Source organism: Corapipo altera, unplaced genomic scaffold, assembly GCF_003945725.1.
Source record: "Corapipo altera isolate COAL_440 unplaced genomic scaffold, ASM394572v1 293, whole genome shotgun sequence".
NCBI classification, from domain to species: Eukaryota; Metazoa; Chordata; class Aves; order Passeriformes; family Pipridae; genus Corapipo; species Corapipo altera.
In genome coordinates, this window is record NW_020885113.1 from 79,612 (window position 1) to 91,497 (window position 11,886).

The following is an 11,886-nucleotide window of genomic DNA, read 5'->3' on the forward strand; positions in this document are numbered from 1 at the left end:
GGACACCACTAGTGACCAGATCCCAACTGGATGCATCTCCATCCCCACCACTCTCTGGGCTCAGCCCTCCAGCCAGTTCCTAACCCAGCCCAGAGTGCCCCTGGCCAAGCCATGGGCTGCAGCTTTTTCAGGAATGTGCTGTGGGAGACGGTGTCAAAGGCCTTGCTGAAGTCCAGGTAGACCCATCCACAGCCTTCCCCTCACACATCACCTTGGCTGTTCTAAAACCCTCCCCCAAGTGGCTGATCTCAACCCTTTTGCTTCAGAATTAATAAAATAAGTTGATATTTGATCCCCTGCTCAGTGTGACGTGACCAAATAACCCCCTGTTGTTGTTGTTGTTGTGGTGGTGGTGTTGCTGTTGCAGCTCGGCTGCCCTTCAAGCGCCTCAATCCGGTGCCGAAGGAAAAATATGAGGTGGATTCCGAGGTCAAGAAAGTCAAGAGCTCCCCGAGTGCTTTTGATCCCAGCAAAGATCCCGCCCTGGATTCATCCAACACATCCCTGGACAACGTGGAGAACGACTGCCAGCTGGGCTCCGGCGGGAATTTCCCCCCAAAACTCGTCAATGGCAAAGGTCCCTTAGACCACTTTATCCAGAAAAACCCTGGAGGTGACACGAGTGACCCTGGGCTTGGCCCCGAGCTGCCCAAGGGCTCTGGCCATGGACTCGGTGATGGCACAGCCCGGGGGGATTTGGACTCTGGAGCTGCTTCACCCCCAGCTCACGGCACGACAGGGCAAGAGGTGACCCAACTGAGCTGCCCGAGCCTCCCTCAGGGCTCCCAGCCGGCGGATTCCAGGGAGACTGGCACACCCCACGGAGAGGAAGGGCTGGCAGGGCTGGGCTGCAAGGACCTGGCGGGCAGCAAGGGCAGCCAGAGCGAACTGAAGGACGTGCTCTTTGAGGGGAAGGTGCCCGTGGTGCTCCTGGAGGACATCATGGCCGGGAAAACCCCCCAGGGGGCTTCTCCGGGTGGAAGCGCCACGTCGGGAAACGACACCGTGGAATCCTCTCCTGAGGGAGACTCGGGACTCACCAACTCCTCGCTGAGCTCCGGGAGCTCCCCCGAGGTGCAGCTGGTGGCAGAATCCAAGAGGAACACGAGTCCTTTGGCTGCCTCCACCCCCCTCAGGAAGGTGGGTCTGCCCTCATTTGGGGGTTTTAAAGCCACACACGGTTGGTTTTTAGGGCAGAGGGGGATCAGGACACTCTGGAGAAGCGTAGGGAAGGTGGTGATTCCATGATTCTGTGGTTTACTCACAGCTCCATTGCTGCCCTTTGGAATCGTCCTTGAAAAATCCTAAGGGATTTTGCCTCACCTGGTGGATTTATACCCTGGGATTGTAACTTTTAACCCTCCCACAGTTACATTTTGTGTTTCCTTTAATTATTTCAACACCCCACCCCTGAGGGGACTGGGCCTTTTGGGAAGAGTTTTGCCCTTCAGGTTCTGTTTTCCAGCCTCCCTGAAGCTGCTGGAATTCCTGTGAGGATCATCCCCCCAGTAAAATCAGTGCTTTTCCACCTTGGAATTCCTGCAGCTGGCACAGGTTTGCCCAGAGAAGCTGTGGCTGCCCCATCCCTGGGAGTATCCAAGGCTTGGAGCAACCTGGGATAGGGGAAAGGCGGGATCCAGCTCCAGAGGGGGTGGAGCTGGATCACCTCTGAGGTCATTCCAACCCAAATAATCCCGGGATTCTATGGGATCAACCCTCAGTGAGGTGGTTTATTGTCATTTAGTTCCAGTTTAATGGCTCTGCTTCAACAAGAGACCCTCAAAACCAAAACACCCTGATTTGGGAGGGAACATCCACAGGGAAACTTCCAAGGACAACAGTGTGGAAACATCCCCCAGGATTTAAGGGCAAACTGAGGGAAAACCCTCCCAGGATGAGTTGAGGCATGGAACTCCCAAAATGATTGATTTTTTCCCCCCAAATCATTGTTTTTTTTCCCCCCCACATCATTATTTTTTTTTCCCCCCAAATGATCGATTTTTTTTCCCCCCAAAATGATTGATTTTTCCCCCCAAAACGATCGATTTTTCCCCCCAAAATGATTGATTTTTTCCCCCAAAATGATTGATTTTTCCCCCCAAAATGATCAATTATTCCCCCCAAAATGATCAATTTTTCCCCCCAAAATGATCAATTTTTCCCCAAAATGATCAATTTTCCCCCCAAATGATCGATTTTCCCCCCCAAATGATCAATTTTCCCCCCCAAATGATCGATTTTTCTCCCCAAATGATTGATTTTTCCCCCCAAATGATTGATTTTTCCCCCCAAATGATTGATTTTTTCCCCCAAAATGATCGATTTTTCCCCCAAAAAATGATCAGTTTTTTCCCCCTAAATGACTGATTTTTCCTCCCAAAATGATCGATTTTTCCCCAAAATGATCGATTTTTTTTCCCCCCAAATGATTGATTTTTCCCCCAAAATGATTGATTTTTTTTTTCCCCAAATGATCGATTTTTTCCCCCAAAATGATTTGGGTTTTTTTCCCCCAAAATGGTTGATTTTTCCCCCAAAATGATCGAATTTTCCCCCCCCAAATGATCAATTATAAGAAGAAACAGCCTTAAAAGACAGATAATAATCCTTTTATCCGTGAAATTATATCTAAATATAAAAAAGTGAGGGGTAGGATGCAAAAAAAAAAAAAGCCCTGAACCCGAGTTTTAAAGTGATTTTTCCATAATTATTAATTTCCACAATTAATTATGGAATATTAATTATTAATTTCCTCTGGGGCTCAGAGCAGCTCCTGTGTTTGCTTTGCTTTGTTCCCTTGGGAAAGGTGCTTTTGGAGCTGAGGGGGTTTGGGAATGAGGGGGATTTAATGGGAACAGAGACACTGAAATGGAAATCAAGGATATTCCTGGGAATTCTGAGGGCACTGGGAATAATCTACAGGGATGTTGTTGCTCCAGTTCAATCCGTGCTCTTTTTGTGGGAAGGGGGATGTTGGATCTTCCCTAAAAGTTGATTTTGTGCTTTCCAGGTGCCTCAGAAATTCCACAGGAGTTCTGCAGAGAAGGAGAAGCTGAGGTTGCAAAGGGTAAGGGAGGAGTTTTCCCCTCACACCCAAACTCTTTTCCTGCTTTTCCTCACCCTCATGGATACAGAGGGACCTTAATCCGGGAATTTCATGGATTTTGCTCTTCCCAAAGCAAGGGATGGGTGACCTGCCACCCTGAGAAGTGATTAATTAACTAAATATTGCTGATTGCTCTCCGAATTCCCACCCTGAGAGGGCCAAAGTGGACAGGGAGAAGGGAAATCTTGGAATTTTTTTATATTTCCTGCCTTGTTGTCTTCACCCTTCCCCCTTTTAAGCCCCCAAAAAAGCAGGATCTGTTGCTTATTATTTTTCTTGAATTCTTTAATTGATTATTCTCAAATTCTTTGATTTCTCAGTCTCAAATTCTTTGATTTCTCAGTCTCAAATTCTTTGATTTCTCAGTCTCAAATTCTTTGATTGCTCAGTCTCAAATTCTTTGATTGCTCAGTCTCAAATTCTTTGATTGCTCAGTCTCAAATTCTTTGATTGCTCAGTCTCAAATTCTTTGATTTCTCAGTCTCAAATTCTTTGATTTCTCAGTCTCAAATTCTTTATTATTCTTTAATTTAGTATTCTGGGATTCTTTGGTTTTCTGGGATTCTCTAATTTATTTAATTAATTTAATTATATGTATTGAATTCAATTTATTTTTCTCAAATTCTTTGATCTCTTTTTCTTTGGTTTTCTCAGATTCTTTGATTGATTTTTCTCAAATTATTTCTTCTTCTTGAACTCTTGTTTAATGTAATTAGTTTATTAAAATCAATTTAATTTTATTTACTTAATTTATTTTCCTCGAATTCTTTGGTGGTTTTTTTTCTCGAATTCTTTGATTTTTTTCAAATTCTTTGATTTTTCTCAAATTCTTTGATTTATTTTTCTCGGATTTGGTGATGACACCAAAGCTCAGCACGTGAGGGAATTCCAAGGAAAAAACCATTTTGGAAACAGCCTGACATCATCACCTGTTAAATTAAAACCCAGTAATTATTTCTTAATTCCCATCTCATTTTCCATAATGAAGGTGACTCAATGCAAAGGATGCTCAGGGGGGAAAAAAAAATGGAAAGACCTCTTTTTATTAGAGAAACAGAATAATTAAAGCCTTCAGGGAGGCAGGACAAGGAAGCTCAGCTGGGTTGTGCCTGAAACAACAGGCAGATGTGGTTGTGATCCCACCTGGAATAACTGGGAATGATCCCAGTTTGGGATATTGGTGGTGCTGCAGGTCAAGCATTGAGTGGGTACCATTTACTCTGGGATGAAATGCTGATTTTAGTGAAGGTTTTGATCCTTTAATTATGGTTTTTTGAAGGTTTCTGTGCCCAAAAACCCACAATTCCCTGAATATCTTGCTTTTTTTCCCCAGGATCAGGAGAGAGCAGACAAGCTCCAGAAGCTCCAGGCAGAGAGGGAGGAGAAGGGGAGGCTGAAGGAAGAGGCAAAAGCTGCAAAAGAACGAGCCAAGGAGGAGGCAAAGAAGAGGAAAGAGGAGGAGAAAGAGCTGAAGGAGAAGGAAAGGAGGGAAAAGAAAGAAAAAGAGGAGAAGGAGAAAGCGGAGAAGCTGAGGGTGAAGGAGGAGAAGCGCAAGGAGAGGCAGGAAGCGTTGGAGTGAGTGCTCAGGGGGGGATTTCCATCCCCACATTCCCGTGCCAGGCTCTTCCAGAGGCCGGGCAGTGCCATGGGATGGGCTGGGAATGCTGGAAGGGCTCCATCCCGGCCCAGCAGAACCTTCTGAGCTGGGAAATGGCTCCCAAAACGAGCTGTGGGGCTTCTTCCCCTCATGACCTGCCCGGCCTGGACTGTCCCCTCAGTGCCCTGTTTGTTCAGGGAGCTGCTGTCCCTCGGCAGTGCCATGGGATGGGTTGGGAATGTTGGAAGGGCTCCATCCCGGCCCAGCAGAACCTTCTGAGCTGGGAAATGGCTCCCAAAATGAGCTGTGGGGATTCTTCCCCTCATGACCTGCCCGGCCTGGACTTTTCCCTGTTTGTCCAGGGAGCTGCTTTGTCCCTTGGCAGTGCCATGGGATGGGTTGGGAATGCTGGAAGGGCTCTGTCCTGGCCTTCTGCTCCCAGGCTGAGCCGGGAGCTGGCTCCCAAAATGAGCTGTGGGGCTTCTTCCCCTCATGACCTGCCCAGCCTGGACTTTTCCCTGTTTGTCCAGGAAGCTGCTTTGTCCCTCGGCAGTGCCATGGGATGGATTGGGAATGTTGGAAGGGCTCCATCCTGGCCAGGCTGAGCTGGGAAATGGCTCCCAAAATGAGCTGTGGGGCTTCTTCCCCTCATGATCTGCTCGGCCTGGACTGTCCCCTCAGTGCCCTGTTTGTCCAGGGAGCTGCTTTGTCCCTCGAATTTGCCAGTGCTGGGGTTCACTCCGGGGCTAAAATGGGTCAATATTTGCTCCAGGAGGAATGAAGGAAGTCTTGGCTGAGCACAGGCCTTGCCTGGAGTGGTGGATCATCTTCCCCTCGCTTGGCAGGACGGGGTGTGGGGCAAACAAACCCTTCATGCCTCGTGCCAGTTCAAATTTAACTTTATATTCAAGGGCAAAACTCGAGGAGAAGAGGAAGAAAGAAGAGGAGAAACGGTTGAAAGAGGAGGAAAAGGTAAATATATGTCCTCTGGCTTGTCCTTGAGTTCTTTTTCTGTGGTGAAATGAGGGGGGGGGGATCCCTGGCAGCTTCCCAGTGGGATCCTGGGCTTTTCCAGGTGGAGTTGGGATATGGAGCAGCTCACTGTGGGATGCAGCCTGTCCCCTCTGACCTGCTGGTGCTCCTCCACCTGGATTTTTTTGCCTGTTCCTTCCATCCCTGTTGGTTTTTTCCAAGTCTTTTCTCTCTGTGTGTTTTCCCTCTGAGCCCCTGAGGAAAAAAAAAAACCACCCAAAGAATTTGAGAAAAATGAATTAAATGAATTTAAATAAAATTAAATTAATTGGAATAAATTAATTACGTTAAATAAGAATTCGAGAAAAAGAAGGAATTTGAGAAAAATGAGTCAAAGAATTTGAGAAAACGAAAGGATTTGAGAAAAATAAAGAATTTGAGAAAAATCAAGCAAAGGGTTTGAGAAAAATCAAGCAAAGGGTTTGAGAAAAATCAAGCAAAGGATTTGAGAAAAACAAATCAAAGCTCACCTTGAATTAGAAACCTCTGTCCTCTCTTAGTGTCTCTAATTTGCATTTTTGGTTCTGATTTCAGCGGATTAATGCCCAGAAAGCAGAAATCACGAGGTTCTTCCAGAAACCAAAGACTCCACAAGCCCCCAAGGTGAGGGATTTGCTGTTCCTGGGGGGGTGTTTGATCTCTCTTTAGTTGTTTCTGACAAACACCCCGATTTCCTTCTCATCTCAGAGCTTCTCAGGTGCACAAAACATTCATTTTCCTTCATTTCCTCATTTCATAGTGTAAAGGATTTTAGGAATAAGGCCAGAGCAGAGACTCCAGGAGAAGTTTGGGGTTAACTTTAATTTCCTTGTTTCAGAGTGTAAAGGATTTTAAGGAAAAAGGCCAGAGCAGAGACTGCAGGAAGAGTTTGGAGTTAACTTTCCTTAATTTCCTTGTTTCAGGGTGTAAAGGATTTTAGGAATAAGGCCAGAGCAGAGACTCCAGGAAGAGTTTGGGGTTAACTTTAATTTCCTCTTTTGAGAGTGCAAAGAATTTTAAGGAAACGGCCAGAGCAGACACTTCAGGAGAAGTTTGGAGTTAATTTTCCTTAATTTCCTCATTTTAGAATGTTAAGGATTTTAGGAAAAAGGCCAGAGCAGAGACTCCAGGAGAAGTTTGGAGTTAACTTTAATTTCCTCTTTTGAAAGTGCAAAGGATTTTAAGGAAAAGGCTGGAGCAGGGACTCCAGGAAAAGTTTTGGGGTTACCTTTAATTTCCTTGTTTCAGAGTGTAAAGGATTTTAGGCATAAGGCCAGAGCAGAGACTCCAGGAAAAGTTAGGGGTTAACTTTAATTTCCTCATTTTAGAGTATAAAGGATTTTATGGAAAAGGCCAGAGCAGAGACTCCAGGAGAAGTTTGGAGTTAACTTTAATTTCCTCTTTTGAGAGTGCAAAGAATTTTAAGGAAAAGGCCAGAGCAGAGACTCCAGGAGGAGTTTGGAGTCGGTTTAATAAAAACCTCAGCTGTGTCTTCTCCATGGAGAGACTCCCAATTCTCCGTAAAGGCCTCAATTGCCTTGGAATTGGAATCTTAGGAAGGGCTTAACCTAAATCCCCACTTAACCTCCATCTCCCCCAGGTGGGAACTGCACTTCCAACCCTTGACATTCCTCCCTTGACATTCCAGATCCTCGCTGGCTCCTGTGGGAAGTTTGCTCCCTTTGAGATCAAGGAGAACATGGTTTTAGCTCCCCTCAGCCGCGTCCCTCCGGATCCCGACTCCTTGGAGCAGCTGGATAAGCTCCTTCCCGCCCAAAACTGGGAAGTTTCTTTCCTGAGGGACCTAAAATGTCGGAAACCACGAAAATCTGGCCCCACCTGGGTCAGGAACAGCAACGACACAGTGAACAGGTGGGTTTTGGGAAGTTTTCCTTCCCTTTTTATTCCAGGATGGGTTGGAGGTGGGAATTAATGTCGGAGAGGTGGAGTTTTCCTTGGAAATCTTCATTTTCTGTGAGGACTTTTTTCCCCTGAGGGCGTGGATTTGTGTTATTCCATATGGAGGGGTCGGGATGAGCATCCTGGAGGGAAAGGCTGAGGTAAATTGGGATGGTTTTGACATGTAAAAAAGGTGACATGTTAAGATGAGTTGATTTAGGTGAAACAAAACCTGCTTTTTTGGGGGTTTTTTTGGGGTCATTTAGAGAGGAAAAATAAGCCTTGCTGAGGGAAAGTCTGGGAACTCAGAGAAGGGAAAACTTGAGCTAATCTGTGGGGGAAAGGGAATATTTTGGGGGTAAAATCTGAGCTAATTTGTAGAGGACAGAATGAACATTTTCGGGGGTAAGATAGAGGTAACAAGGGAGGGGATTTTTGGGGGTAAAATCTGAGTTATTCTGTGGGGGAAAGTGAATATTTTGGAGAGAAAATCTGAGGTAACTTATAGGGGACAGAATGAACTTTTTTGGGGGTAAGGCAGAGGTAACCAGGGAGGGGTTTTTTGGGGGGTGAAAGGTAGGGAATCCTGAATATTTTGAGGATGAAATCTGAGCTAATCTGTAGGGGACAGAATGAACATTTTTGGGATAAGATAGAAGTAATCAGAGAGGGTTTTTCTGGGGATAAAATCTAGGGAATCACGAATATTTTGGGGGTAAACTCTGAGTTATTCTGTGGGAGAAAGTGAATATTTTGGGGGTAAAATCTGAGGTAACATATAGGGGACAGAATGAACATTTTTAGGGATAAGGCAGAGGTAACCAGGGAGGGTTTTTTTGGTGGTGAAATCTAGGGAATCATGAATATTTTGGGGGTAAACTCTGAGTTATTCTGTGGGGGAAAGTGAATATTTTGGGGGTAAAATCTGAGTTAATTTTTAGGGGGAAGAATGAACATTTTTGGGATAAGACAGAGGTAACCATGGAGAGTTTTTTGGGGGTAAAATCTAGGGAATCATGAATATTTTGAGGGTAAACTCTGAGGTAACCTATAGGAGACAGAATGAACATTTTTGGGAATAAGATAGAAGTAACCAGGGAGAGTTTTTTGGGGGGTAAAATCCAGGGAATCCTGAATATTTTGGTGGTAAAATCTGAGTTAATCTGTAGGGGACAGGATGATCCTTATGAAGTGAAAATGGAGGTAAGGAGTAGGTGACATTTTGGGCATAAAACTGAGGAAAATCCTTCCCTGTGGGAAATCTCGTGCCCTCAGCACTGGCCCTTCTGGGATGGTTTATCCAGGTGATAAGGGGGAAGTGGGTTGGCTGGAATTCCTGCAGGAGAACTGGGAGAGACTGTGGATCCCGGAGTGGTTCAGCTTGGAAGGGACCTTAAAGCCACGGGATAAACTCTGGGTGGGATCGTGCGAGCTGAGCGCTCTCAGGGAGCAGGAGAGTGGTGTTCTGTGGGGCCACTGGGGCCACCTCTCCTCCATCCCCGTGTCCCCAGCGACGTGGTGGTGGTGGACAACTGCCAGAGGGACGGTGTTCCCGAGAGGGAGAAGTTTGGGAGGATGAAGCTGCTGCAGTTCAGCGAGAACCACCGGCCTGCCTACTGGGGCACCTGGAACAAGAGCACCACCCTCATCCGGGCCCGGAATCCCTGGGCCAAGGACACTGTAAGCACCTGCTTGGGTTCTTTGTGCTCTTCTCCGCCGTTCCTGAGGGTTTGGAGACCCTGGATGGGGTTTGGTGCCGTGCCCTTGAGTTATTCACGGGGACATGTTGGAATTTCCTGCAGAAACTGCTGGATTATGAGGTGGACAGCGATGAGGAATGGGAAGAGGAGGAGCCTGGAGAAAGTCTCTCCCACAGTGAAGAGGTGAGGGGAAAAAAAAAAAGTAGGTTTGGGAGCCAGCTGGGAGAGGGGGAAAAACCCATTTGGGAACTCGTGGGTACAATTCCTAATGGATTTATTTTCAGGATGACGAAGAGGAGGGAGAGGATGAAGATGAGGACGACGGGTTTTTTGTACCCCATGGGTACCTATCTGAAGATGAAGGTGTGACAGAAGTAAGTGAACTCTGGGTGCCCTTGGCTTTCCTGCCCTGTTTCCAACCCCTGTTTAAATGTCAATATTTGGCAGGGAGGGGCTGGGACTCCCTGGGGCCTGCACGGGTCAGGAGCAGCTTTGTGGGGCTCAGGGGACACGACCCAAAGCTCCTGTTGTTCCCTGCAGTGTGGGTGTGATGGCTCTTTTCTCTCCCCTGGCTTCAGGAGTGTGACCCAGAGAACCAGAAGGTCCGTCAGAAGCTGAAGGCCAAGGAGTGGGATGAGCTCATTGCCAAGGGGAAGAGGTTCCACGTCCTCCAGCCTGTGAAAATAGGCTGTGTGTGGGAAGGGGCAGAGCAGGACAGCAGCACTAACCCCGACCTCAAGGTTCTCCAGCAGTTCACAGCCTGTGTCCTGGACCCCCCTGTGGCAGAGGAAGAGCAGCAGATCCAGAAATGTAGCAAAAAAAGAGCCAGAGATCAGCAAAGTAAGACCTGAAGGGCTCAGGGTTGTGCTTTTACACACTGCTGTGCTCTGCTCTGGGGAGAGCAGGGGGTTTATGGAGTGTTACACTCAGAAGGGCCTGTTCTTGACGAGTCTGAAGTCCAAGAAATCTCTGGGAGATCTTGGAAAGGAGTTTTCTGGCAGTGCAGCTGATGTGGCCTCAGTTATGCTCTCCAAAAACTCGTGCTCTGGACAATCCAGGAAATAAAACCAACAAGACTTGAACAGGCTCAGATTTAGGATGGGCAATAGAGCCAACAAGGCTTGAGCTGGCTCAGATTTAGGATGGGCTTGAGCAGGCTCAGATTTAGGATGGGCTTGAGCCCAGGACCCTGTTGATTGATTGGAGGGAGAGGGTTTGGTTTGGGTGTTGGGTTTCAGTCCTGAGCTTCTCCTGCACCTGAGGAACACCAGGGTGGGAATAACTCACAGAAAGGCTCAAGAGGGGTGAAGGTTCCATCTCGGGGGGGGAATTTTCCTACATCAAATTTAGCTCTTGTTACGATCATGGAATTCCAGAATGGTTTGGGTTGGAAGGGACCTTTAGATCATCCATTCCCACTCCCTGCCATGGGCAGGGACACCTCCCACTAGCCCAGGGTGCTCCAACCTGGCCTTGGACACTTCCAGGGATGGGGCAGCCCCAGCTTCTCTGAGCAACCTGTGCCAGGGACTCCTCACCCTCCAGGGAGGAATTCCTGCCCAATATCCCATCTATCCCTGCCCTCTGGCAGTGGGAAGCCATTCCCTGTGTCTTGTCCCTCCATCCCTTGTCCCAAATCCCTCTCCAGCTCTCCTGGAGCCCCTTTAGGCCCTGGAAGAGGCTCCAAGGTCTCCCTGGATCCTTCCCTTCTCCAGCCTGGCCTTGAGCAGCCACATCTCCTCTGGACAATCCCATCCTCAAAATTCATCCCAAACCTATTTCTTTCCCCTCTGGAAACCATTCCAATGGGTTTTTTTACCCCAGTCAGGCTTTCCCTGAGCTTTTAACCAGTGATTCCCCCCCCACACCTCTGTCCATCCTTTCTCCTCCCTCAGTCCTGGGCCACCTCCTGCCGCTGCTGCACGGCAACGTCCACGGGAGCAAGGTGATCATCCAGGAATTCCAGGAGTGCTGCCGGCAGGGACTGTTCCATGGCGTGACCGAGGGCACCCAGGGGAGCCCCCCCCGGCCCCAGCCCCCCTCGGGGGGGGAGGACATTGGGGTCCCCTCCAAGGCCAGGCTAAAGAGGATCATCTCAGAGAGCTCCGTGTACGAGAAGAGGCCCGAGCACAGGATGTGCTGGTACGTGCACGGGGACGTGCTCAGGAGCTTCCAGCAGGAGCAGCTGCCCGTGCCCTGCCAGTGGAACTACGTCACCCAGGTGCCCTCCTCCTCCTCCTCTTCCTCTGGGATTCCCGCCGGGAAGGAGGAGGGTGGCCCCGCGCCGGGCGCGGCCGTCCCACAGAGCACCCCAGTGCCCGCCAAGAGGAGGGTGCTGGGCAGCATGAACATCACCAGGTTCATGAAGAGACCACGGGAGGCCGGGCAGGTGAGTCCTGCAGGGGTGAGGGGTGGGCAGGGGGGGGGCATGGGCAGGGTGTTCATTCCCAGTGAGGGATGGGCAGGGTGTTTCTCCCCACTTAGGGATGTTCAGGGTGTTCATGGTCAGGGTGTTCATTCCCAGTTAGGGATGTTCAGGGTGTTCATGGTCAGGGTGTTCATTCCCAGTGAGG

At 48.4% G+C, this 11,886-nt stretch overlaps 1 protein-coding gene across 1 annotated transcript in view; it reads left to right on the forward strand.

Moving 5' to 3' along the window:
- Positions 1–354: 354 nt before the first annotated feature.
- The window catches only part of CHAF1A (chromatin assembly factor 1 subunit A), a gene marked incomplete at its 5' end in the record, with an annotated part of 20,900 nt that continues 9,368 nt past the window's right edge, over positions 355–11,886 (forward strand). The window contains 11 exons of the mRNA XM_027669899.1: positions 355–1,140; positions 3,011–3,067; positions 4,440–4,681; positions 5,615–5,675; positions 6,270–6,338; positions 7,363–7,586; positions 9,125–9,293; positions 9,416–9,496; positions 9,598–9,687; positions 9,892–10,153; positions 11,209–11,702. Coding sequence (XP_027525700.1) covers positions 355–1,140; positions 3,011–3,067; positions 4,440–4,681; positions 5,615–5,675; positions 6,270–6,338; positions 7,363–7,586; positions 9,125–9,293; positions 9,416–9,496; positions 9,598–9,687; positions 9,892–10,153; positions 11,209–11,702 — 2,535 coding nt within the window. The remainder of the gene's footprint in view (positions 1,141–3,010; positions 3,068–4,439; positions 4,682–5,614; positions 5,676–6,269; positions 6,339–7,362; positions 7,587–9,124; positions 9,294–9,415; positions 9,497–9,597; positions 9,688–9,891; positions 10,154–11,208; positions 11,703–11,886) is intronic.